The sequence below is a fragment of the Octodon degus genome, unplaced genomic scaffold (assembly GCF_000260255.1).
Source record: "Octodon degus isolate 3935 unplaced genomic scaffold, OctDeg1.0 scaffold00042, whole genome shotgun sequence".
NCBI classification, from domain to species: domain Eukaryota; kingdom Metazoa; phylum Chordata; class Mammalia; order Rodentia; family Octodontidae; genus Octodon; species Octodon degus.
This window is the reverse complement of record NW_004524618.1, coordinates 15,093,911-15,121,656: the sequence shown is the minus strand read 5'-3', so window position 1 is coordinate 15,121,656 and position 27,746 is coordinate 15,093,911. Positions and strand designations below refer to the sequence as shown.

The window sequence follows — 27,746 nt, the reverse complement described above, 5'->3', positions numbered from 1 at the left end:
GGTCTTGTTTGTTTTCTGCTTTTTTTTTTTTTGTATTTTAGTCAGACTCGTAGAGATCCACCTGTTTACAGCCTCCCAAGAGCTGGGATTACAGGCTTACAGGCATGTGCCACCACGCCCAGTCTCAAGTGCTGGACTGGCAGGCCCAGGGATTGAACCCCTGGGCCCTGCTCCTGCTTGCAGGTACTTTAATCTCCTGAGCTATTTGGCCAACCCTTCCTGTGTGGTCTTGTAAACACCCTTAGGTCCTCCACCCCGGGGAAGTGTGAGAAAAAGAGGGCCTTTGCTGGGGTGTGGGAATTTCTCATGTGCCGGTGGACTGAAGAGTTGGCTGTCCTGTCCCTTTTTCTTGAGCACCAGGTGCTCTGAGTTCAGGCTGAATGTTTAATGCTTCCCAGGCTGATATTGAATGCCCTCTCTGGCCTGCTCCTGGATTTGTCTAGCTTTTTCCTCTTGACCTTAACTTGAAAAGCTCCAAAGTTTTTAAAGGGACACTAACGACAAGGACAGTTTCTAAGAAAGATCTGAAAAGCAGTTACAGCATGAAGGAGATACTATAGGCTGAGTTTCATAACCCATTGCCTTGACCCATGACTTATGCACACAACTCAGTTGTGAAGTTTGGGTCTTCAGGGGAGGAAAGTGCCAGGTTTTTGTTACCATATTCCCCTTGAGGAAAAAAAAATCCAAGCATGAACTGCCTCCACAATTTTATATATAAAAGCGCTAGCCTTACTGGAAAGTATAGCTCAGACCATCTTCACTCTGGAAGAGCTATCTGAATGATAAAATTTCCAAGGCTAAAAAAAGAATTTGCATTTTAAAAAATTCATAACAGGGCTCAGGATATAGCTGAGTGATTTTAAGCGCCTGCCTGGCAAGCACAATGTCCTGAGTTTGATCCCTACAAAAAAAAAAAAAAAAAAAAAATCATAGCAAATCCACTACTATTTGCCATCTAGTCATTAAAATGTAATAAATATTAATCCAGAAAGAAAAAAAAAGTCATTGGGACAATTAGATTTAAGACTGAAGGTGAAAGTAAACTTGGGGGAAGTAGCATATTAATTTGAATTTATTCACAGCTCCTGAGGAAATTTTTGACGAAGTCAGGAATACATAGACAGTGTGTGCCTGCACCTGAGGCTGGCTCTATAGGAGCTGCCCTACACTTTAGGAGGTAGCCCTGCCTCTTATTATTTCCATTATTTGCTCTAGTGACCAGGAGTGCTGAACTACCCCTATTGCATCACCCTAACACTCTTTAAAGAACAAGTTGACTTTCCCAAAATTCCTGCAACAAAGATATACTGTGGAAGACTCTTCCTACCACAGAGAGAAGTTCTGTGTGGTTCATGTTGAGGTGGTTGCTCTGGGCCATCTATGCGCAGCCTTTGGGGGACAAGAAGGGAGGAACAAATTGCCTTTGGCTGTGGTGTGCAGGGTGCTTTCCTGAGGCAGAAGTGAAAAGCCAGAGCACTTTGCAGAAGACTCTGCTGAGTGAGGGGTGCAGATGGCTCCCCACCATGGTTGGGGCTGGTCTGGGCACACCACAGCTGAAACCAGCTCAGCTTCCTATTTCATTGTGTTTTGGACCGAGGGTGACTCAGACCCAGAGGTATGTTTATCCCAAGCTGGCAGGAGTTGTGTATTCAAGGGCAAATTTTGTTAACAGTGAGGAGAGTGAATATTTGTTATGCATGACCTCTTTTCTCTGAAACATTATATTTGTGCTTAGACTGACATGATTAATGCTGTTATGGTCCAGTGTGCCCTGGGGGCCACCAAGAGTGAGCTTCTATGCCCCCTTGCAAAAAAAAGTGCTGACTTCTTTGAATAATTTGAACTTAACCAGGAAGATGCTGGTATTTTAATATTTCCAGGGAAATCACTACCTAGACAAGTGGTTCTCAAACTACAACAGGCATCGGAATCTCCTGGAGGACTTGTTAAAGTGCAGCTTTCTGAACATTTCCACCCAGTGTTTCTGATTCAGCAGGTCTGGGAAAGGGCCTGAGATTTTGTATTTTTAACAGTTCCAAGGTTGGTATTGATGTACCCAGCCCAGGGATTGCCTATACAATTTGACACTGTGTAGATAATCCCTGGTTCGTGGAGTAATGTTACCAGCCCTGCAGGTAGGCAAACCAGAACTCTACAGAGGGAGCCCCTCCATTCTCTTCTTGCAAACTTTGTCTTGTGCATGGCACACAGAGGGCAAGGGCAACATTCTCTCCTCAGAAGGGGCAGAAGCTGTTCACTCATCATGAGCCAGACCTGTGAGACTGCTGTGCAGAGGAAACTGGTGTCAGCCTGTGCTACTCGACGAGCACGGGTGGCAGGAAGCGACAGGGCTTTTTTCATGGATGACTTGGTGCTCAGATGGGTTGAGGAAGGTGGCATTGGTCAGAGTCCAGCTACAGGCCTGAGCAGCTGTGCTGACCTCTCGGTGTGATTCATGGCTCTTGAAATCTTAGGCACCATATTTGCTGGAGTTTGGAGGGTTCCTTGGAATCCTTGGGTACATTCACTGTACCCAAGGCTTGCAAGGGCTACCACTGTCGATTTAGTTTATGAAGAGCAGAAATATATTACAAAAACATGGCACATTTCATTCACTGGCATTATTTTCTAGTACTATGCGTGTTTTCTTGTTTTATTTTCTGTTGCTTACTATTTCAGATGCTGTGAAAGGGAGAAGCTTAAGAATAAGGAGGAGTGGTGAATGGCAGGAAAAGCTAGTGCAGTTATTTCTCACTGGGATGTCTGATGGGAGGGAGGGCTGAGTGTTCCGCCCAAACAAGGCAGGAGCTGTGGGTCTGCACATCGAGGGGGCCAGGGAGTGTCCTGTGAGGGACCCATAGGTATCCACTAGACTGGTGTTCTCGGGGCACTTGTTGGGCCCCTCGTGAGCAGTGTGGTCCAGGAGCAGTGTGTGAGGACTGCGGGCAGGAATGGCGCCTGTGCACTGGAGCCCCTGACGTGGCGTGCTCAGGGAGGCATGTGGCCCTCTGCTCCTGCTCAGCTGCGAGGCTCTGCCACTCCTGCCAGGTGTGAAGGTCCCAGCCTGGACCTAGCAATACTGCCCTGGACCACAGTGCACTTTTGGTGTGGTCTCTTCTCTGTGAGACATTTTGGGGTCGATGGACCCACTGGTATTCCTGCCGTTAGTAGGCAGGGTGTTGATAGAAGTGCAAGTGGAGCGGACCAAAGGCAACAGATGCGAGTCAGGAGTATCCTAGGGGGCTGTGAGACAGAGGAAGACTCCCATCTCCAGGGATCCAAACAGGCTTTGCAGAAAGGGTGCGGGGAAGACTGGCCTTGAGGAGCTCTGTGCCTTTCCTGAAGACAGGAAAGGAATAGTGGTTGATTCAGCTTGCATCCTTACATGGTTCCTGCACCATCGTGTTATTTCATTGAATACTGAACAAACTAAAAAGGAAACGCATGACATGTAAGGACAGAGGAGATCATTCTACTTCTTTAGAAATATTTCTTTAGAACCTAATGTGAGACAAGCACTCTAGGTATAGAAACCAAGTACAGCTCTTGACCTGAATCCATTTGCATTCTAGCAAGGAGCATGAGCAGGAATAAGTAATCACAATGCAATGGGAAGTGCTCATAAGAGAGGACTATTAAAGTAAGAGCCACAGAGTGCTAATTTGATGGCGCAGTCATGTGTAATGGGGCTTTGAAGGATGAATGGGAGTTCGGTGGTAGGGAAAGGGAAACTGAGGAACAGCTGCTCATATTGATGAAACAGCAGCTGTGCAGCACAGCAGCCGTGGGTGGAAGCACAGCCAGCTCGGTTTGGTGGGGGCTGCTGATAGCTGCATAGTGCAGTAGTGGAGGGAGGAAGGTTGGCTGAGGAGCTCCGTGAGTCAGGCTGGACGAGGAGGGGTAGCACTGGGCTTGCCCGTACACAGGCAGGGGACCTACTGCAGGGACTGCGGCAGGCTTGGGGGCGTGGCTCTCCTCGCAAAGGGGAGCTCTTTTGTCATCCCAACCCTGGACCCACAGAGGAAGGCTAGCCAAATTGTCAGACCTTGCAGTCTTCAAGAGCAGTTATGGGTAGAAATTGGAGTTTTTGTATATAAAGTCTCCGAAAGTTTAAATGTTGGCAAATGAATCCATTTGCTCTTTTAAAAAGTCATCCATCGAGGGCCTTTAGCTAAAACCTCTGAAGAATATATCTGACTGCCAGTCAACAACAATGACCAATTTCAGCATGAAGAAGCCAGAGCGGTCATCGCCCATATTTCCCTTCACGGCAGTTCAGGTTACTTCTTCAGAGTGGGGAATATTGCAGGCAGCCGAGTTAGATAGAAATATTATAGGCAGTCAGACAGGGCCAGGCCCTCGAAGGAGACAGCACACAAGATGAGATGCCTTACAACTGTGGGAGGGGCGGATGCTCCTGCTGTGAACCAGACCTAAAGACCTAAAGGCCAAACAAATGCTAAATGAGTAGCACCTGGGATTGATATTCTAAATAGGTATCGATCACCTGGAAAGACCTAAGTGAGTCACTAGCCCAACCCCCAACAGAAAGAGACCCTATCCCGCATTCCAACCCCCAACAGGAAAAGACCCTGTCCCATATGTAATCCCATTGGTTGACCATAGTTTTGTCCCACCTCCTGCCCACCTAAGCGAGTTCCCATTTTTTCTACCTTAGCCTCACATGGTTTTACACTATAAAAGTCCCTGGAAGAGACAGCTTCCCAGGGAACTACCCACTTGGGCCCCCCTCCTGTCCCTCTGTTGGGACAGGAGCTTTCTTTCTCTCAATAAATATATTCTGCTCATAAAAAAATAAATAAATAAAAAATAAAATAAATAAAATAAAATCATTGTGTGGGCCAAGCAAAATAAGCCTGTGAGCCAGACTTGGCCACAGGGCCTCTGATCACAGCCTGGAGCTCTCCCAGTGCACACTCGCCCTACGCACAGGAAGCAATAACATTCGCACCCAGCAAAACCCAGAACCCAGGAAAGATCCCTGAGAACACTCAAATAAAAGCCATGTGAGGCAGTGTTACCTTATTTTCTGCAATTTTCCCTTCTCTATTTTTAAAATATGCCTGTCATGACCCATTAAATTGATTTTTATTCCAATCTGTCGAGAACCAAACCTTGAAAACCATTGTCTTAGGGCATCTAGACTTACTAAATTCTCATTAAACAGGATAAAATACTTCCCTGGTGATGACATTTCTGTCCTAGGGACTCCTATGGCAGTACTGACAGGCATGTTTCTGTTGAGTTTCCTCACTTGCAACTGGAAAAGTTTTCATAGGACAGTGCCTGAATTTATCACTCTGTCCTAAACAGAAGCTGACTAGAATTTGGTGGTACTGTTTGGACTAAGTGATAAAAATTATGGACAGACTCAAGTACTAAGTTCAGAGTAAAGTGCTGGCATTCAGTAGAAACTCCAAAGGAAACCCTTCCCTGCTCCATAGGCCACATCAGCTTCTTAATCTGGTGTTGGTGGCTTTGCTTTTTCATGAAGGCTGCCTTGTCCCTGTCCTTCTGTGTGGCCACTTTGCCTTTTTGGTGCTCATCTGACTCCCTTGCTCTTGTGCAGCAACAGAGAGAGGACAAGGGACCACTGAGGACGAGAACAGCCTGTGACATGCTGTCCCACCCATCATGGCCTCAGCTCCTCACTTCTACTGTTAAGCCTGGGGTGGTGAATAGCATTCATTTTTGACATGTATAAACTTTTCCAGAAAAATTGTAATTCAAGACCCTGGCAAGAGCTCCTCTTTCGCTCAAGAATGCATGGAAGGCAAGTTGTCCTAGCAAGCCCTCCATGATGGTAGGAAAGGCCTGGCCATTCCTCAGGCCCGGGCATGTCCAGCATCACGTTTGTCCTGACTTGGAAGAATCCCTGCAGCATAAAATAGGGCTCAAAATGAACTGGGCCTTTGGCAGCATCAGCCCAACAGTGGCTTCTTGTGGTTAGAAGGAGCCGCTAATGGAGATGTGCCTGAGGAAAGATTCTGCCTGATGTGAAAACCACCGGAGCACAGTGAGGTGACACTTGCACGATGGTCTCGTGTATTAAGTAACCAAAGAAGCCAGGTACTGAGCAAGAATCAGGCCAGAAGGCCAGTCCAAGAGCAGGTGGATGGAGGATACTTTCAAAGTTGAGCCAGCGCAGTCCAAGATGACTAAGATTCTTGGAGGCCTTTGGAATGTGCCCGGCTCACAGGGCCTGAGCACTCATCTCCAGGGCAGCATTCTCAGCCTACTGCAGGGGGACAGCAGCCTTTGGACTTGTGCAGGCCTCAGCTCGCACACCTTTGCACAGGGGCAGTGTGGTGCCAGGGAGCCAGTGCTGGGGTTAGTGTCAAACAAAGCACATCTGTGCCACCTCGCAGAGGGCATGGAGCCGAGCTACTTCCCTGTCTGCCAGTCCAGCTTTTCTCTAGTGAAAATGGTATGGAGAATGCCCACTTTTCTCAGCATTATAGAGATCTGATCAGTTATTAGTTAGGTGTGAGCACGGGCAGAAGTATTGCTAGGTCACAGCTATGACGCGTAGCAAATGGGATCACAGCAGTAATGGAAAGTGTGATGGCTTAGTCAGTGAGAACTAGGCGAGTGAGAGGAAAAGAAATGACTAAAGCTAAGCAGAGAAAAACAAGGAGTCCTATTCAGAGCATGCATTGCAAAGTCTAGTGGAATAATTACAGTAATTACATTCTCAAAGTATAAAGAAATTAACTAAACGTTGTGTTGTAGCCATATTGATAAGAGCTGAATTGTCATCCATGAGCATGTTCACAAATGATAGCTGAATTGGTAGGAGCATAATGTTAAGAAATGTAGCGAGCAGGTCTGGGAAAACCCAAAAAGCTGGGTACATTTGCTTATCAGAGGTAAGAGATGGACAGACAATTGCTACCTTCCTTTATAAGCATATTTTTATATACATAAACCTGTCTGATTTTTTAAACTTTTAAAATTTTTTGATACATATAAACATGTATAAGAAACAGTCCCATGCATCCCATGTCTTTAAAGATTAATTTAAATAAGATAATAAATATGAAAATTTAAGATGGCACCTTCCCTGCAGCAGGTGCTGAATGAATGTTAACAAGGATTGGTTGGCCTGTAGTGCTCACGTGAGTAGCATGGTAGGCTGCACACCCTAAAGCCGAAGGAATGGCTGTTTCTTTGTAGATAAATAGGGCTAAGATGTAGGTGCAGAGAAGAATGAAATGCATCACGGGGTGGAAATGAAGGGTCAGATGGCCTTCAGCTAGGATTTTCTGAGCATGAGACTGCGAAGCCCTTCCCTTATGGGTCAGTCTCTTTTTCATTCACCTGTTATGATGTAGCGGTCATTCTTCCATTTTGATAGCTTTATAGCATTATTCTGTAAGCCTCTGGGATACTCTGGGTTTTCCTGAAAAATCAGGAAGTGAGACTTCTCCAACCAGACTGATGGGCTCAAGTTCCTACCAGACTGACAGAGTTCAAATTCCAACTCTACTCTTTATTACACAGTATGTCCTTATTCAAGTCATTTACCCTCCCACAATTTCTTGTATCATCAGAAAATAAGGTCAATAATGGTATCATTTTAATAGGGTTGTTGGAAACCTAAGTTAATCCATGTAAAACATTTTAAGTAACGTGTGACATATAGCTAGTGCTCAGTAATCACTGCTGTCACTAATGGCACTATTATTCCTCCAGATTGAAGTCCAGGCTATGTATTCCCTGATACGAGTTTAGAATCTCAGACCTAGGAAATTAAGGAGAGATGGGGCGGCTAAGTTGAGGGACCAAGCAGGGTCCATTTGTCTTCACTCTTTGAACCTCAAGCAGAGCAAAATTTTGTCACCTTCTTTATGCCATAATAGTCCAGTACCACAGTGGCTTCTGGTGACCAGTACTGCCTCCTAGTCTGTGATAGGACTCTGCCAAGGAATTTTACGAGTTGGGTTCTGGATGCCCAAATCCCTTGACCAAGCAAGCTGATGAGTCTCATCTTCATCTTTATGTGATGGGGTGAAATGAGATGTGTCACGTGTGCAAGTGTATTGGCCTCTTAAGAACAGCTGACTTAGTGTGCTGGTGGCTCCCGAAGGAAGACAGTGGGACAGCACTTACTAGAGCACATCCCACACACAGAATTCCACATCATCCTGTCCTGCTTTGGGGCACAGCATTTAGCTCTTCCTGAGCTCTGGTGCCACCTCAGCTCTTCCACATGGGTCAGGTTAGTTGGAAATTGCTTCACAGTATAGCTTTCAGCAGGGCCCGCTGAAGTTGGTCAGTCCACCAGTGTGCTTGTGCCTTCAGCTTTTGTTTTTTCTGAATCAGAGACTTAAACAAGTCTTTTATTTTTGTACTGACATTATCAAAATTGGTAGATACTGTTGGTGAAGCCTAGGCACTTTATTGGCTTTCAAGCTTGCCTGAAGCCTAATGCTTTGCAGAATGATCAGAAAATAGGAGTAGTGTTAAATGTACAACCATATCAAACACATCTGTAGCATGTAGCGTTGTACACCTGGCCCCTGGTGATACATATAGGGATGTCAGAAAAGAAAGGACATAGAATATTTAAAATGTGGTAAGTATAAAGGAAAAAAAACTAAAAGCCAGGCATGGTGGAGCACACCTATAATGCTAGCTCTCAGGGAGGATGAAGTAGGAGAGTTACAAGGTTAATCCCAGCTCAGGCAATTTAACAAGACCCTGCCTCAAGAAAGAAAAGACCTGAGATATAGCTCAGCACAAAGGCCTCGATTCAATCCCCAGTACACACACACACACACACACACACACACACACACACAGACACAGACACAGACACAGAGACAGACAGAGAGACAGACAGAGAGACAGGCAGGCAGGCAGGGGCCTAGGTGGGCAGGAAGCAAGGGCTATGCCTTTCCTTAGAAGTATCAGGGAGGTTCCAGAAGCTGCTTTAGATTGAGACCAACAGGAAAAGAAGGAGCTAGGGCCAAGAGGCATGAGTGAAGATCTTCCAGCAGAGAAACTGGAGCTTGGGAGCTATGTGGATTGGAGAGAGTGAGAAGAGGCTGGAGAGGTGGTGGGGCCACAGGCATCTCCTACAGTTGGAAGCTTCTGGGAAAGCATAGATTGGAGAGCAGTTTGCTCCGGGTATGTCCTTCAAAATAGCTCTAGATGCTGTGTGGCAAAAGGATTGAGCAAATGAGTTGGAAGTCCACATTGTTCCAAGATGAAAGTCCTTTTGTTCTTAGTAACTGTGCCCTGGACCCCTTTTAGCACCTGTCTTCAGTGAGGGATCAATTGCCTATAAACACGTCCTGTGTCAGTCTTCTAGAAGATCTCTGGTGCTGACGTGCATGTTGACACACCTCTAGGAAAGTCATGTTTCAAGTCCAGACACTCCCACAGAAGACCTAAACTGAATCTGATGGCTTCTCATTCTGATTTTTCATTTGTCTTTTTTAATGACTTCTTTCCCAAGAGGGTGGCAGAGATGAAATGATAACAGGGACACTTGTCAGGGGATGTGTTGGTGAACAACATATACACTATCTTGGGAGGATTTCATACATTAACAAGGTGTGAGATGGTAGGAGTTTGGGTGAGTCCAATCTGTGCTCATGCAGTTGTTTCCTCTGGTTGCCATGCGAATATTGAGAAGCTGACACTAATAGATACCAATCCAACCTGTTGCTTTGTTTAGAATGCATAGAAATAAAGGTAGGTGAGTGGTTGCCTGGGATTGAAGAATGGGGGAAAGGAGATGCTGAAAGAAACAGAGTTCCTTTTGGAGTAATGACAGTGCCCTGAGATTCACTTGTGGTGAGGACCACAGAATTCTCTGACTATACTAAAAGCTAGTGAGTTTTGTGCTTTAGACTGGAGAAGTTGGATGATATTTGAAGTACATCTCAGTCAAGCTGTGAACACTAAACATGTGGCTGATTTATAATCTCAGTGCTCAGGGAAGCTGAGACAGGAGAATCAAAAATTTGAGCCTAGCTTGGGCAATTTAGCAACTTAAAGTAGAAGGGCTAGGGATATAGCACAGCACAAAGGCCTGAGTTCAACTTCAAATACTACAAGAACATCCACCCCACCAAAAACAACAAACAAACAACGCGTTGCGTACAGCAGTGTGGTCAATGAAACGGTGATCCTGGGAGCTGTGAGATTCCTTGGGTGGGCACTGCACTGCAGAAAAGCAGACCTCCAGAGCTAAAAGCCAGAGGCCAATAACGGCCAAAGTTGAAGGTGTTTGAGTTTGAGGCAGCATGCACAACCATTCACTTCCATGACCGTGAACTATGGCTGGATTTTCCTCACACTAAAACACCCCAGAACCAGCAGTGGCTCCCCCTATCTTGTACACTTCTCTGTCAGGAAAAGGCTGATCACTCAGCGTACATGAGCTCGTTCATCCTCCCAAGTGTCAAAGTGGCATCTACTTTCCTAGTACGGAAGAGGAAACTGAGGCTTAAAAAATGCAACTCAGTCAGGTCACAGAGCTCAAGGTGGCAGAGATGGGGACTGCACTAACCTTCAAGCAGCACTTGACCTCCCCAGCTGCCATGTGGTAGCCCAGGGGCTCCTGCCTGAGAAGCAGGCTTCCAAAGACCTGGAGGCAGAGCCAAACAAGGGGCCTTTACAGTATGTTCCACAGCTTCTCCTGGGACAGACAGGGCCAGCCTCTGTCCTGCCTCAGATTCCCCATTACCCTTCACTTCCTCTGCCCTTCAGCCACAGCAGCTTTCCCAGTATTTCCCAAATGAGCCTGAACCCCCCCTCTCATCGTCTAAGATGCCGCTGTCCTTCCTCCTTAAATCCTGCCCAGTCACAAGGACTCCTCCTCCTCCAAGCATGTTTCTGTCCTTTCTCTCCTCCTCATTTTCTGCTTATCTCCAGGAACCTAATTTTCTGTAGCTCACATCCTCACGCATTTGTCCCTATGCCATCTCTTTCTCCCTCGGGCCCCAGCCCACTGAATGAGAAGCTCTGGAGGGTAGGACCTGGGATTGACACAATGGAAGCAGGAGGGTGACAGCTTTCCCCTAGCCATGTCCCAGTGGTGCACTGCCTGACTTATAGTACTCAGGTGCCCCTGGGCATGCTCGCCCATGGTCCCTCCTGTGTGCTGTCTGTGTCCTGCCCCACCGTTCCCTGGTCACATGTTCACATCTCCTCTCCCAGAGGCAAATCTAATCCCTCCTCCCTGAAATTTTTCCCAGCTCTTTGGCTCACCTACTGCACAAGTCCTGGCACATGGCCAGCATCTCCCCTGGATCTGTCACCTCCTCTCTGTGCCCTCTGGTGGGGTTCCCAGGTGCCCTGTCCATCTTGGATCTGCCTTCAGAGGCTGGCCCAAGTCCCTGGAGCTCCACGAGCCCAGGAGAAGCACCACCGGTGTGATAGGCAGCACTGAGACCAAATCTGTTATAAAGTCACTATTTCCAAAATATCAGAAGGTTGTATTTAGAAGAGTTGAGGGGGCACTTTTTAATTGTCTCTGTTACCTTTTCTCACCTCCAGCCCCATGATAGACTTCAAATGTGTTGGGTTTTTTGTCATGTGACAGACTTCTGCCAAGTAGCGGAGCCCCTAAAGTTAAGAGAATGAACAAGTTACCAGGGTTAGGGATCTCTGTCACCAGGTGATGAGGAGAATGTCTAGCAAGGTGAGATTTGACAGATGTGGCTTCTGTGTTTTGGCCTTTTCTTGCGAAAGTCACACCCAGCAAACAAAGTTATGTCACCCTGAAAGCAGGAATGGGCCCGAATTTCAGGTCTGGGAAGTCTGAAGCTGAGGCACATCCTAGAGAGGCGTTGTAGCACTTGTCAAGGGTTGGACAGGCCTGGTTGGAGGCTGTGAACACAGACGGGCCTTGGACTTTTGTCTCCCAGTGGGTGTGTACCCAGGGAAGGTGAGTGTGTGCAGGGCAGTGCCAGGGAGGGCTCGATGCTTGTTCCTGGCATGCAGAAGCACCTGAACTAAGAGCCTGAGTTGCTGCTTCCCAGCAGTGACCTTGGCTGGTAAATGTTTAACAACCAGCCCCCTGGAGGGCAGGCAGAGGGAGACCTGGGATTGTAAAGAATGCAGGTTTCCTGTGTAAATGGGGCCCAGTCACACTTCCAGATGAGGTCACTGACCACAAAGCTGGCTCCGCCCAGAGGCCCCGGTGCTGAGTCAAGGCCTTTACTTAACACCCCTGAAGCTCAGTTTTCATATCTGTAGAATGGGGTGGAGGGGATCCAGGGAGTTATCTTATTAGGATACTTTTTATAAATTGTGAGGTACTATAGACAACATAACCATTTCTGCTCGCTTGCCTAAAATAATTTTTAACCAGTTAATGGTTCCAAGTGTGTCCTGGGACGTGAGTAGAAGCATTCAAAAAGAAAAGACCAAGGCAAGTCAGCTGTAGTGGTGCGCTCCTGTAATCCCAGCACTCTGAGAGGCTGAGGCAGGAGAATTATAAATTTAAGCCCAGCCTGACATAGTGAGATTCTGTCTCAAGATAAAAGGGACTAATGATGTAGCTTAGTATGAAGGCCCTGAGTTCGGCCTCAGAACTGCAGCTGAGAGACTCGCTGTGCTATTAATAAATGGGTTTGTGCCTTGCTGGACATTTCAGTCCACATTTTAGTTCTTTGGGTTTTGGTTTTTTGACACCTCTAACACATCTGGATGGATTTGAAATGAGAAGGCAGCAATGTTGTCGTACCGAAATTAACCCTTCTCAGGACCCTCAGCTTAAATGCTCATGGACTCTAATCCCCTCTTGACATGGTGTCCCATACATGGCTCAGACAGGACCACAGTCCCTTCCCTCCTCAGAATCAGGGTGCACGTGAATCTCCTGTGGTCCATTAGGATGTGGGTTTCTGCCAGCAGGGTTTAGACTGACGCCACTGCCCAATTCCTTGGCTTGATCCATTTCTAAGTGAAATTGCTGGTGTGAGGGTAATTTGAGATCCCTACGTGACCTTAGAAAGTCCTATCAGATTTCAGAAGTGGTTTTTGTCATACTTCAGATATTCTTGCTCCTAGAGGTCAGTGACTGTCCTGACATTCAGCTGAGACAGGCTTTGATGCAGCAGGTGCCATAGGGGCTCCGAGGAGGAGAGGGCCTCCTGTTGTCTCCACTGTCACCCTGGCCCGGTAGTGGCAAACCTATGGCGGCTGTGCTGCTGTGGGTCATTTGTTACCACCGAAAGCTCTCAAAGGTTCATCGTTCTCCCCCAGGGAAAGGCAGCTGTGTCCTGCCCCTCTCTATGGTCTTGGAGGGGTGGAGGGGTGGAGTGAATGGCAGGCAGAGCAAGCTTCCCCCCTTCTAATGCAAGGTCTCTTCTGGTCACTCCTGAGGAGAAGAGACGAGCCTTGTACAGGAGTGACTGTCCTCCAAGGTAAAGTCACTAACACAGTAGAGAGGCTGAGCACGACCAGGGAAGGGTGTTGTCTCCGTGAGTCACAGGGGTCCCTTGTGTATCGAAGAAGTCACTCTCAGGCAGGGGAGGATAAGGCAACAAGCTGATCTAAAATCCTTTTCTGAGATTAACCAGCCACTGTGGAGGACAGGTGGGGCACAAAAGAACAAATGACTCAGGTGAGGGGCAAGGAGGAAATTGTCCAACTCGGTGACGGAATCTTAGTGCAGCCTTGCCCTGGGGGAATCGGATTAGCTGGGGTTGAGCCCAGGCTGCTTCTGCTGTCAGGAGTCCAGCTGAGGCATCACGGATGGCGCCTTTTATGTTGAGAGGAATGAGAAGGGCCCTGCGCACTGCTTCAGAAAGGGCAAAGCAGGGGAGAGGGCATCTTCGGAGCAGAAGGCCATCATGAGTGGCAGGGAGGCTAGAAGAGAACCTGCCAGCTGCGACTGTTTGTGCCAAGTAATAATCCTGATTTCGGCACTCACAAGGTAGAAGGAAATTAGGTTGCAGAGGCCAATTTGAGGCAAGGCTCCTTGGGACAACTAATGACAGGGTAATGACGTGCGCCGTTTCAAGTAACTACCGCTTGCCACAGCAGGAAATGAAGTTTTGGGTAAACTGCAAATTAAGCACCCTGTGCGTTAATTGAAACTCTTGAGTTTGTTGTTTCCTAGACCATCCTGGTACAGAGAGAGTAGGAGGTGGGAGAGAGCACATCCCTGGAGGTGTGCTCACATCTCAGCGGGAGCTCGGGGGTAGAAACAGAGAAAATACTCTAGGCAACGAAGCAGTCTCTCTGAAACATGGATTCCTAAGAGAAGTGGGTTCCTGTCCTGGGCAGAAATGAGCCTTAGCTTGCAGAGTACCGTCTTGTGATTGCAAATTCAAACCGATCTCAACCAGAGACCCATTTCCAATCCAGGCTTCTGCTCAGCCTGCAGGCTGTAAGGAAGTCCCTGCGGATGGAGGGCTGCATGTCCTTGCTATCTCACCCGTACCACGGAAGAGTTCTTTCCCCATAAATTGTCACAGCCTACTAATGTATTTTTATGTGTAAAGTGGTCTTGCCCATCTGCTTGTTTACTAGTAGGTGTTCTTCTCTTTAGAATGATGATGTAATTGGGCGGGCACTGCTTCTGAGCTGTGTGATCAGACTCGCGTAAGCAAACTGTACAAGCTGGATTCCCTTCTGTACTGGATCAGACATTTCCTGTGGAAATCCCCAGCATCCTGCTTCCATGGCTGGGCTTTGGAGTCGGGCTGTTTCTTAGCTGTGTGATCTTGGAAAAGGTTCTGAACTCTTCTTAGCCTTGGCTTCCTTTTCTGCAGAAAAAGAATAAATAATAATGCAAAAATACCCCCTTCAGGCATTTGTAAGACCTACTTGTCATTGTGTGTCTCCATTACTTATTGCCATGCCTGAAAGTAGGTGTCCAATCAGTGTTACCCATTACCACAATGTAATGGTGTCCTTCTCGAATCATTTATTTTTTTTATTTTTTTTTCATTTGTGTATTTGGTAGAGGGTCTCACTACACAGCTTGGACTCGTAATGATTCTCCTGTTTTCAACCTCCCCAACACTGGCATTTCAGGTGTGCACCACCATGCCTGGACTTGGTGACCGGCTCAGCATGCCCCGAGGACAGGCTGACGCAGCATGCGGGACTGGAGATCAAACCCTGATCCCTGAGCTTGCCAAAGCAGGCACCTAGTCCACTGAGCTATTTCACCAGCCCTTGAGTCATTTCTATGATGTCAGGACCAAGTATTTTCATGTAAAAGGGGTCCCAGTAGTGGTTTTGGATGATAACTCTATTTTCTCTAACCCAAAAATCAAATGGAGTAACACAAAAATGACAGTTCAGCTTGTACGATATTTTAAATTACAATTATCCCAGAAATTTGAAGAGATTGATCATGGAGCTTACCATTTTGTGAAACCAGGATTGATGCATTGTGAAACAAAAGCAAGATACGAAAGAAGAGAAAGTTAAATGCTGGGTGATGGTATGGACCTTCAGTGCTAAAGGATGAGGAAACAAAAGGAAAATTGGGAGACGAGAAGCTATTAGGCAGCAGGACTTTGTACACGATTCTGGTTGCTGTCTTCATTACAAGTTTTGGTTACTTTCATTCATCCTTTGACTACAGGCAGCTAGCACAGATAATTACATGAGCCCAGAGTTCAAGATGCACAATAGGAGGTAGTTGGGCTTTTGTGTTATGAACATTTTTAGTAAATACACTTTTTATCAGTCACGCGGTCCTGCTACATAGTACCTGCTCTCAATGCCAATAGAATTTCATTGCAAAAGAACCTTTATGACATTGTAATGAATCTCATATAAATGCCCACCCTCCCTGGCTTGTCAGGACAGTGAACACACACCTCAGGCTATGCCAGTGCCTTCCCAGTTGCAATCCTTAAGGTCCCCAAATAAAGTATTTTCTACTCTTGCACCATCTGAGTTTGAGTTGATCAATGAAGATGCAGAAGAGAAGGGAATATTTGTTCAATGTAAGCCTAGTGCACGTTTCAGAGGCATATCCGTCCCCGTCTGGACACTGGGACTTGAACAGGCAGAGAGGAGCCATGCCAAGCAAGCCATGCAAGGACTCCAACGCTAAAGTTTCTGGGGCTAGGCTGAGTGCCCAACCAGTTGGTGCAGTGATCAGTGCCAAGTTCTGAGATTACTTCCATCCCAGAAATCTAAAAAGCAGGGTCTGGCAGGTTAACTCAGTTGTTTAAGTGCCTGCTTGGTCAAACCCAGTCAGGCGCAGGGGACTGCAGTTCAATCCCCAGCTTCACATGCCTTATCAGACCTGCCCTTAAGGCAGCCGGAGCCACCCCCCACCCCCCCTCCAAAAACAAAAAAACCTTCTCAAGAAATCTGAAAAGCTAGTCTGGACCATTTTACTGAAGATCTCTGAAGCCAGGCAGGGAACTTCTAACTTGATGGACTGTGACCCAGAGAACTATTTAAAATAGTTTTGGCTTTGTTCTTTTTTAACATCAACTTTATTTTTCAGAGTAAAGTTTTAGATTTAAAAATTGAGACTATGATACAGAATTCCCATATACCTGATAGTCAGTGTCCTTTATTATTAACATCGTATATTAATATATTTATAACAATTGATGAACCAATAAGAATGAATACTAAGTAGAGTCCATACTTTATTCAGATTTCCTTAGTTGTTATCAGCCGTCCTCATTCTCTTCTTGGCTGTGACAGCTTCTCAGAAGTTGTTCTAGATGAGCTTGACAATTTTGAAGTACAGTGGTCAGATCCAAGAGGTGATCTAAAAGTACAATGAATGTTGAAATGTAAAAGTGGTGCAGAGTCCGTGGCAGACACACTGCCAAGAATGATGGGATACAGGCAAGCCACGCAAAGTAGTATTTCGAGGGGAGTCAACGGCAGTGTGCCTTTTGTTGTCTCAGTTACTCTTCTCTTGTTGCTGGGACAAATACCCAACGCTCAAACTTAGGGAAGGAAAGGTTCATTTAGCTCACAGTTACTGGAGGTTTCGCAGTTTAAAGCAGCCTGAATTACGTAGCAAGACCTCGGAGCCTTATTTGCTCAGGAGAGAGGGTCAGTGCCTCTGACTTCTCCAAACATCTCCTCCCTAACAGAGGCGGCCTCAATCACAGACACCACCACCCATGCTGCAGGGTCTGGAGGAGAGGCTGGGGCGCAGCCATGTCCAGGATGATGGGCTCCACACCTCCAAGGGAGGCCGCAGGCCTGGGAGGGAAGGGGTCCGGAGCGCATGCTGTCAGTGGAAAGGTTCGTGCCCCTCAAGTCCCGCCCAGATCCTCTGGCCACGCCCCTCAAGCTACTTGCCCCTGGATGCTCCTCCAGCTGAGTCTCCAACATGACTTAAATGAGGCTTTATGGGGACAACTAGACACAACCCATAACATAATGCAATACATATTTTCATTTAAACATTCACCATCTTTATCATATGACCTTGATCATTTATTTCACTTCCTGTCAAATAAAAACGTCATGACATATCTTCATCCTATTCACTGTATCTGGCACCAGATGACCTCTGATTCTTCCGCAAGGTCCAAATGATCATAAAAGATGAATGTTTGGAATCAGTTCGGTGACATTGCAGCTAAAGACATTCACGAAAGAGGACTTTGAGAACTTCCACAGAAAGTGGCATAAATGTAGAATGAATGTGTCTCAAGTGAAGGGGACTGATGGCAGTGTGTGTTTGACTGTAACAATTCTGTAAAAGTTTAAGCATTCACTGTATCTTTATCACATCTCATATTTTATAGAATATCTCAATTTGGGGGTTTTCTCGTAATCAAACTTCTGGGGGTACTTTTGATAAAGAAGGCCACAGGCAGAGTGCCAGTTTTGATCCCATCACATCAAAGTTCCATTCTGTCAACATGACTTAAACTGTGGACACTGACCTTACTTCCTGGCCAAAGTAGCATCTGTCACATGTCTCCATGATGTCATGACAAGGGAATTGCTCTGAATCAGATTTGTCCATTCGTATGCAGCCCACAAGTTATAGCCTCAAGCGGACTAACTAGCAGGCTGTGGTGGAGAAGCAGGACAACAAGCCAGGAGCAGAAGGCCTCTTCACCGAGCAAGGGCTGGAGGGCCTGGGAAGGGTGCTGAGAGGAGGCATGAGTGGATGAGGGCTGCCAGGCTGCACAGGCCTTAGAGAGAGATAAAAGAGCAGATCCAGGATGACTGTGAGGCTTGAGTGTCAGGACAAGGGAATTGCTCTGAATCAGAAGTCGGGCATGAATCCACTGCGAACTCCGTTCCTTGGCTGCGTTACCTTGGGTGAGTCAGCTTATCTTCTGAGTCCTCCTTTGTCTACTGGTGAACTGTGGTTGACATTTCCTGTTCTTCCCACGGATTGAGGCCTTCAGATTATATAGGGGATATAAATGGAACTCCCAACCTGCTAGATACCCAATATGCCAAGTTCGTGTTCCCCAAAGTTGAAGAATGAATTCTACAGAATAATGGAGGTGAAGAGTAGGAAATTGTATTGAGGGAAAGACAGTTCCTGCTTGAGGGAGGCAGGAGGGGGCCTGAGTGGGCTGCTGCAGATCAACTTTCTAGAGGAAGTTTTATAGAGTAGAATCATGAGGTGGGTACAACGTGGACAAAACTGTGATCCACCACTAAGATTGCAGGTATAGCTGTGTAGGTAATATTGACCCAGTGGGGAAGCAAGTCGTGTAGCCAGGATATATGGAAAGAACAAGAACTTTTCAAGAACGGATGGATCTGGGGACCTTGGCCACCCGCTGAAGTGACTGATGTCCATCTAGGCTTTACTGGACTAGGAGTTATCAGTTATGTGTGGGGGAGGCTTGTAGGCCTGGTCTTTCCATCTTTGTCTTGAGGCCTGGCCTCCAACAGATGTACCTCCAGCCACCGTTGTAATGTTTCATCTTTTGAATTGACTCCCATGAGGGCCTAGCCCTGTCTGACTGCCTATAATATTTTGATCTAACTCAGCTGTCTATAACGCTACCTTACGGAGCTCTGAGGGAGAGAAATGACACTGTAGATACGAGGGCTTAGAAAGCCATCAAGCATGGTGTTATTTCAAGGACTGGTCTGAGGTTCTAGAGAGGGGAGGGGACCTGGAAGGGCTCACTTGTTACCTGGGAGGCTGAAAATTTCAGGTGACCCAGAGCGAGACGTAGCTCATACTGAAACTGTCATACACTTCGATTTCTACCTGCTAAGGGGGGTTTAATTTCAGAAGTGCTTCCTCTGACGCATTGTTTCTCATGATCTAGCGTAGTGTGTCCCCTAGAATAACATAGCTTAGGCAAGGCAAGGCTGGCTCTGGCTTTAAGGGTGGCTCAGTCATCCCAGCATAGCAAAGGCCTAGGTTTTGTGGCTTCCTCTAAGGCCTGAAATAGAAGAATCCTGCCAGAGGCCTCAGATTTAATTCCATTCTCTGAGATACTGACAAGTGACATATTAAAAATGGGATTTTGAGTTTCTGTCATGCACTGGAGTTTCTTTTCTTTTCTGTGTTTGTTTCTTTTTTTTTTTTTTTTTTGAAATAGGGTTTCACTATGCAATTCAGACTGGCCTTGAACTCACAGTGATCCTCCTGTCTCAACCTCCCAAGTGCTGGAATTACAGGTTTGCACCACCTTGCCCAGCACAGGTAGAACAATTGTTAAATACTTATCTTTTGACATGCTAATTGTACATATTTATGGGACATGGTATGATACCCCAATGCATGCATGTAGTGTGTGATGATCAGACCAGGTAACTGGCGTAGCTCTCACCTCAAACATCTACCATTGCTTTGGATTGGCAACGTTCAAATCCTCCTGGCTCTTCTGAAATGAGTACTGTGAACTACAGTTATCCTACCATGCTGCAGAGCGTCGGAAGTTATTTTTCCTATGGGGTACCCCACACCCATTAGCCACCCCCTCTCCATCCCTCCTTTACTCCACATCACTTCCAGACCTTGGAAGCTGCTACTCTATTATCTGTTCTACATGATCAATTTTTTGGCATCCGTACATATATTTGAGAACACGTAGTATTTCTCTTTCTTTTTCTGACTGAGTTCACTTAACAAAGTGTCTTCCTGCTCCATTTTGCTGCAAATGGCATATTTAATTCTCTTAATGGCTCAGTTCTATTGTGTATGCGTTCCACGTTTGCCTTGTCCTAGGTTGATCCCATTCCTTGGCTCCTGAGGGCAGTGCCGCAGTAAGCACACAGGCGCAGTTGCTTCTTCCACCTACTACTTAGCATTGGGATTGCTGGATCGTATGGCAGTTCTATTTCTAATTTTTTCAGAAACTTCTATATTGCAGGGTCAGCCAGATAGCTCAGCAGATTAAAGCACCTGCTTAGGCAGACACAAGGGCCGGAGGTTTGATCCCTGGGGTACCATGCTGGCTCCACCCCTAGGGCTCGCTGAGCGAATGAGACTGGGCATGGTGGCACACGCCTATAATCTCAGTGCTTGGGAGGCTGAAAACAGGAGGATCACTACGAGTCCTACAGGGTTGTGAAACCCTGTAGACCCTGTACTAAATACATTTAAAAAAAAAGAAACTTCCATATTGCTTTCCATAAGGACAGTACTCACATTCCCACCAACAGTGTAGGATAGTTACCTTTTTTCCAGATACTTGCCAACATTCTTTTTTTTTTTTTTTAGACTTTTTGGTAATAACCATTTTTAACTGGGGTGAGAGAAAAAAGTGCTTTTGTAATACTGGCATGAGGGGTTCTGATTCAGGGATCAGCTTGGTCACCTTGAGAATCATCACCACGCTCTGGATACCCTACCACTGTACTTTGTTTGGGTGCTTCCTTGATAAGCTGTATCCTCGCTGTCGCTTTTAGACCCACTAAAGAAATCATTGCCTGATTTGTAACAATTTCGGATTCCTACAGCATGGGAGGATTTCACACTTAGTCAGGATGGCCTGGGCATAAACCTTTGTGCTCACATTCATGTTACTTGGGTGAGTTGTTCAACTCCTCTGGGGCAACAGTACTGCCCACTTCACTGAGAAGACAAGCTGAGTGAAGATGAAATGTTATTTCCCTTAGAAGCAGGAATTAGCTTTTTTAAAAGTTCACATACTGTTTCCCAGTACTTGCAACAGAAACTTTTTTTTTTTTTTGAGTGAAACTTGTTCTTATTGCCCAGGCAAGTATATTTTTGCTCTTGATACAAATCACTTTCAAAGTTAGTGGTCATAGCATGCTCCTCCTTAATTCCTGTAGAAAACTCTGAGCTGTGTTGTGAATGCAGGTTTCCCAGAGAGATCCCAGCGGGTAGATAAGGAAATGCCCGCGAAGTACAATGCTGGTCCCTTGCCTGGCGGGTCCAGGACCCGGTACAGAGAGTGCAGATCAGGTGTTTGACCCGAAACTGCATCTGCTCTTAGGCCATATTTCACAAGAAGAACCTTGTTGCTCAGAGTGTTGCCAGTAATGGATTATTTGGACTGTCTTGCTCGGACTCTCTCCATGTGAAATGAGAAGATTACAGAGTCCTGAGAGAAACAACGAGCTATTATACTCACATGTACAGTGAGCTTCTTACTATAAGGTGCTCCTTCTGCACTAGGGATTGACCACCAGGACTTTCACCATGAGGTAAATCCCCAGCCCTTTTTATTTTATTTATTTATTTATTTATTTATTTATTTATTTTAATTTTGAGGGAGTCTAGCTAAGTTTTCTAGGCTGGACTCAGATTTGCCATCTTTCTGCCTCAGCCTCCCAGAGTGCTGGGCTAACAGATAGCAGTTGTGCACCACCACACTGGCTCACAAGGTGTTATCTAAATCGAATCTCAGCAGAATCTGGCCCTGAATGCTTGCCCAGTGCCATGTTACCACTTGAGAAAAAAAAATGACCTTTATTCTTTATGTTAGTTGATTACTTTTAGGCTTTTGTCTTCTTGTCCCATATTATACTGACATTTGTATATATCTCATGGGTTCTGAAAACCCAAACCAGAAAAAGAATCCTAGAGCAGAAAAGCCCTGTTGGCATTCTTTGGCTGAAGAAGCTGCACATTAACTGAAGATGTATACCTAAGATGCCACCAAAGGGAGACACAGTCCTGGAAACCAACAGAACAGTCCTCCAAGTTTCCTTGTGTGAGTTTAGCTGAAAAGATCCTAGAAATCCCTGGTCCAATCCCCTTTACTTTATGGAGAAGGGCAACAGGCTCAAAGGGTTCTTCATGGTTCCTAGGTATTTTCTAGAAGCTCTTACCAATACCTGTTTGTGACACGTGATGGGACAGTCACCGTAAGGAGTTAGTGCACCAACATAATGCACCTTAATTCTTTTTACTTTCCTTTCTTCCTCTTTCTCCCATCTCTTGATTTTCTTCCCATTTGCAAAAGATCTAGCTCCCTGTTTCCTATTATGTTTTACTTTCTCTTTAAATTATTTATACCTTGGGATTCTCCTATGAGAAAAAGCATGCAACATTTAACTCGTCTGATCACTTCACTTAGCATTATTGTCTCAAAGTACGTCCGGCGTTAATTAATTACTGCCTGCTGTGTGTTTATCAGGAGCCATGCACGTGGTAGGGCAGCCTCATAATAGGCCTCCTACAGGCCAGTCTTCAAAAGTAGGCCCAGGAAATCTTCTCTAGTGAAGTTGACCAGAAAGTGTCCAACATATACTAATTAAACAAATGCAACCAGAGACCATACTCATCAGTGAAACACATCAGACCCACGTGCATAAACATCATATTGTCTCCTTAGAGTAAGAACCTGAAAGAGTAAACAAAATCTGAAAGGCATACTAGATACTGTGAAAGGGAAAGGAACTGCTAGGGAAAGGGAAAAAAAAGAAGAAAGGTTAAAAAAAAAAAGTAGATAGATAGGTTGATTGATTGATTGTAAGGAATAGTTAATGCTTAATTTTTTGACCAATTTTACTTGTTTATATCTGCTAATCTAAGCACCTACTCAGAAGATAGTAATATGCAATGTAACAACCATAGTTGATCTCCTATCATTTTATTTTAAACTTCTGTGTCATTTTTAATGTTTTTTTCTTATATTTTATTCTCTTAAAAAAAAAAAAAAACAACAAAGCAAATCAATGCTTCCTGCACTTCTTTAGTGCAGGAGGATTCTGCTCTATCATAGGAGCTGGAGAGGAAAGAGGAGTGGAAGTGGGAAGAAACAAATCCATGAGCTCAAAGAAATGCCCACGCACAGAGAACTTATACTCTACAACAAATCCGGGCTAAAACACACTAGCTCAAGTAAAAGATACTGCAAATGCATGTTTGAGAATATTGAAACAGGGCCAGGGTAATAGCGCAGTGTCACAGTGCCTGCCTGGCAAGTACAAGGTCCTGAATTCAATCCCTAGTGTCAAGAAAAAATATTGAATATTGAAACAAGCAAGACGGCATACTAATGGCCCAGTTGTGTAGTCCTAGAGAAGCTGGGGCAAAAGGGAGTGCACAGCAGGATCCATAGAGGAGAAAGCCCAGTGTGTCCCACTGGACTGTTAAAGCCACTGCTATCTTATTATTATTATTATTATTATTATTATTTTGTGGCACTGGGGATTGAACTCAGGACCTTGAGCTTGCCAGGTAAGCGCTTATTCTACTGAACTATCTCCCCAGCCCTCCCACTGCTATCTGAGTTATCTGAGGATCTGATGCTTACGGCATGGGGCAGGGCAGCTGCTCAGTGTGTGCTTATTGAAGCAGTATGTGACTCATTTATTCCAAATGACACAGGCAGCTCTGCATCCCAGTGAGGATCATCTTGTATCTAACCTGGATCTTTTGTTTTTCCAGTGGCCCACCCTCAGGACCCCCACCACCCATCAGAGAAGCCTGTCATTCACTGCCATAAGTGTGGGGAGCCATGCAAGGGCGAAGTGCTTCGGGTCCAGACCAAACATTTCCACATCAAGTGCTTCACCTGCAAAGGTACAGTGCTTGCCACATCCCTGCTTAGTAGCATGTCACACATAGTGCCTGTCCCCTCGATGCCTTGCCAGGCCCTAGAGGATAGCACGAATGCTCCCAGGTTGGGGGCATTCACTTACCCCCTGTTTGTGATTTGATGAAATGCTTGGGGGGAAGACCAGGTTCCTCAAGACCGGTGGTTCCTAGGCCTGTGGGTGCTCACTGGGGTCCCTGAACCTGGGCGAGTGACTGAGTCCATGGAGGAACAATGAAAACAGGATTTTGTGTGTCGTACCTTCTAGTTATTTCACTCTGAAATGAAAGATTCCTACTGCGAAGTGACCTTATTCCAGCATCCATTCATTAAAGGACTGGGAAACCTGCTGTATTGAGTGCTAAGTCCCTGACTTTTCTCTTTCTGTGTGTGTGTGTGTGTGTGTGTGTGTGTGTGTGTGTGTGTATGTGTGCACGTGCATGCGCATGTGCACTCGCACGCGTGTGTATTTGTGTTAAGTGGGAATTAACATTTTGAAGGCCTTCAGGCAGAAAAACATCTCCCATCCGAGAAGCTGTCAATCTGAGATTGATTTCCATGAACAAGTCCTTCTTCCAGGCTCACAAAGGTCTGCATCTCAATATGAAACATGCTGGCCTATTACTCCAGAGCCAGGGCGTGGCTGGCTGGAGAAAAGGGGGAAAGAGACTGGTTTGTGTTTCCTACAGAAACAGGTTCCTTGAGCTGAGGGCACATCCACATAGCCCAGGATGTGGATGCGCATGGCAGGGAGAGACGGAGTGGGGGCAAGGCCCCGCACTCGTTCCTAGCTTGCCTCTGTTGTCTACACGTAATCACCACCTATCTCTGGAAACTGAGCTCCATTTTGAGAATCTTAGGCACTGCTACACCAAGCCTCCCACCCACAGCCAGGGAGGCTCTCGAATAGACCCAGGCTATTTACTGACCCTCAAAGATTAATAAAAAAGGAAGGGGAGCTTTTCTAGGGTTCATGGCTATTTGCTTCAGTGAGTATAGTAACTTTCCAATGAGTAACTTTTCCAGAAAGATAAAACATCAGCATTGGAAGCTTAGGTAAAGAGGAGGAGGGGGGAGGGAAGACATTCAACTCCTACAACTGAGTTCGCTGTTTGCTGTGTGAGGGTGGTTAGTGTATCCCAGCCAGGTATTGCTAAATGACAGCCAGAGCTGCTCTTGCCACTGGGAAGCGGGAATGGATAGCTCTAAGAGCTGATGGAAATGTTAATTTGTTCCCATATAGCAACCACTTTTCTATATAAAAAAAATCATTACTATATGCCTTATAAACCCAAATGATGTAGGGCTGGTGAGATAACTCAATGGATTAAGTGTCTGCTTAGGCAAGTGCAGGGACAGGATTCAATCCCCAGCACCACATGCCCTGCTGGCTTGGCCCCCAGGCATGCTGAGCTAGCCACAGAGGCTGGGCGTGGTGGTACATGCCTGTAATCCCAGTGCTAGGGAGGCTGAAACAGGAGAATCACTATGGGTCTGAGCTGTGTAGTGAGATCCTGTACCAAATACATAAATTTTAAAAAATAATAATAATGTAGTTTACCTGGTGGATAAGGGTTATATTTATCCTCCTTGATTCCCCTCTGAATGAGAACAATGACCAAACCAAAGTTTTCAAACAATCTAAGTTAGTCACTAGGAGACACTAGAGAGGCACCCAGGATGGAAGGGTGTGGTCACACCACAGAGCTGGAGTCCTGCTGTTGCCATTCAGCGACATGGTGACTTCAGCAAGTTTCTTGGGTCTGTGGCTCAGCATTCTTTATGTACAGAGTAAAAAGACTAGACCATATGGCACTTAGGTCACTCTGGGGCTGGAGTTTGTATATTCTGCATATAGACAACCAGACTGATGTGTGCACTGCAGAACTAGAGGTACTGGGGTAGGGTGTCAAAGAGAAAGCTGTTTCCTGGTTGTGTAAGTACAGCTAACTTGAAATCAACATTCTGTGTATTTTTTCTTATAAATTTTGTGAGACATGACTCTGGGGGTGCATTTAGAAGGAAAGAAATACAGCACATAGATGACTTTGGTCCTTTTATGTACTTTTTATGTTTCTAGTGAAATTTCTCAGATCTGGGCAGTCTGTGTTCAGTGCATCTAGGTATTCGAGTACACATCCTTCCATGTTGCTTGGGTTGGCTACTTCCTTATTTGGGTGTTTTCTCTTCTAGTTTAAAACTGAAGATCAAATGTAACTTATTTGTGATGGAAGGTCTGAATGTCCACTTTGCTTCACATTATAAATGTATTCCTCACAAGTTGAATTTTTGATGAAAAGCACCTGCTACTCCTAAGAATTATTTTTTGATTTATCGAAATGTTGCTAAGTTGAGCATGTCATCTATCCTTGTAAATGTGTATTTTTCTCTCATTTAATCTGTCATTCTCCACTGTCTTATGTCTTGTCTTCCTAGGTTCACCCTTTTCTTTAACATCCAAACAAAGCGAGTTAAGTTCTCTAAAGCAGGTTAAGATCTGTACTATATAGAAAGCCATGACTTCCTCCAAGATTCTACTATGGCATTTTCCAATGGGGATCTAGGGCAAAACTATGTAATTCCAAATATTTTAATAGGTATATGAAAATTGAAAATAAGCATAATTAATTTCTTGATATGTCTTATTTAACCATATATATATATATATAATAGTATTTCAATATGTAATTGATATAAATATATTGAGATATTTGACTTTTTCTTACTTAGCACATATTGATCTGGGCTGGTCACATTTTAAGAGCTCAGTAACCACAGGTAGGTAGTGGCTACTGTACTGGATAGCACAGTGTCAATGAGGTTTGCATTCCTGTGGTCTCCTGTCCATCCTTGCCCTAAATTTCTGGTCCTCCCTTGTGAGTGCTAAGGCTTTTTCATTGCTTCATCCTATCCTGGGCATCATTTCCTTCCTCCATTTCCAAAGTACCACTAACACCAGGTCAAAGTAGACTTTACCGAATCCTTGGAGTAATGCAGAAAAAGCATAACATGGACTAGTGTGGATTAGGCTACAACTGTTCAGGCCATTGGCAATGAAAAACAATTCTCATTGGCCAATCCCCAATTGCTGCTTGCTTGCTTGCTTGCTTGCTTGCTTGCTTGCTTCCTTCCTTCCTTCCTTCCTTCCTTCCGTCCTTCCTTCCTTTTTCCCTCCTCTCCCTCCCCCACCATCCCTCCTCCTTTCCTTCCTTTTAGTTAAAAGAATCATTTCAGACAGTTTTTATGGAAAAATTGCACACAAAGTACAGACCCAGGGCCATATTTCATGCTTGTTCTGAAGTTTCTGTGCTCCATCTTGGTTTTTCTTCCTCCCTTATGAAGACTCTTCTTCCCTCCATCCCAGTCATGTCAGGACTCCCAAGTTCCTTAAGACGTCCACTCTGTAGGTCAGTTAGGGTGGTTTTCTGGAAGAGCCTGCCGTCTCCTGTGGGATCAGGCCTTTTCCTTCTAATCCGTACAATCCTGACTGTAGCTCAATCATCAATGACAATTCCTTTTCTTCCCGTGACATCTGAGTTGTGATGCTCAGGTGGGAGTGGGCTTACATCCTGGGACAAAGGCTTCTGGGGGAGGAGTGCACACACCAAAACAAGCCTGGCTTTGGGTCAGGAGCTGGCAGAGTGCGAGGACTCATCTTCACAAGCCAACTGTCAGTTCACCTCTGCCCTGTGGTCTTTTACATGTACAGTGTGTTGACAGAGCCTTATGGCTTGATGGGGCAGCGGCTGGGCTTTGCAGTTAGAATGAAAAGACTAAAATATGAATATTTGTAACAATAAAAGCCAAGGAGGAATTTTTTTG

At 45.6% G+C, this 27,746-nt stretch overlaps 1 protein-coding gene across 15 annotated transcripts in view; it reads left to right on the top strand.

Annotated features, from left to right (window-relative positions):
- The window catches only part of Ablim1 (actin binding LIM protein 1), a 297,903-nt gene that overhangs the window by 129,121 nt on the left and 141,036 nt on the right, over nt 1-27,746 (top strand). For all 15 annotated transcript variants that reach the window (XM_023715544.1, XM_023715543.1, XM_023715540.1 and 12 more), the window contains exon 2: nt 23,777-23,911. In XM_023715544.1, coding sequence (XP_023571312.1) covers nt 23,777-23,911 — 135 coding nt within the window. The remainder of the gene's footprint in view (nt 1-23,776; nt 23,912-27,746) is intronic.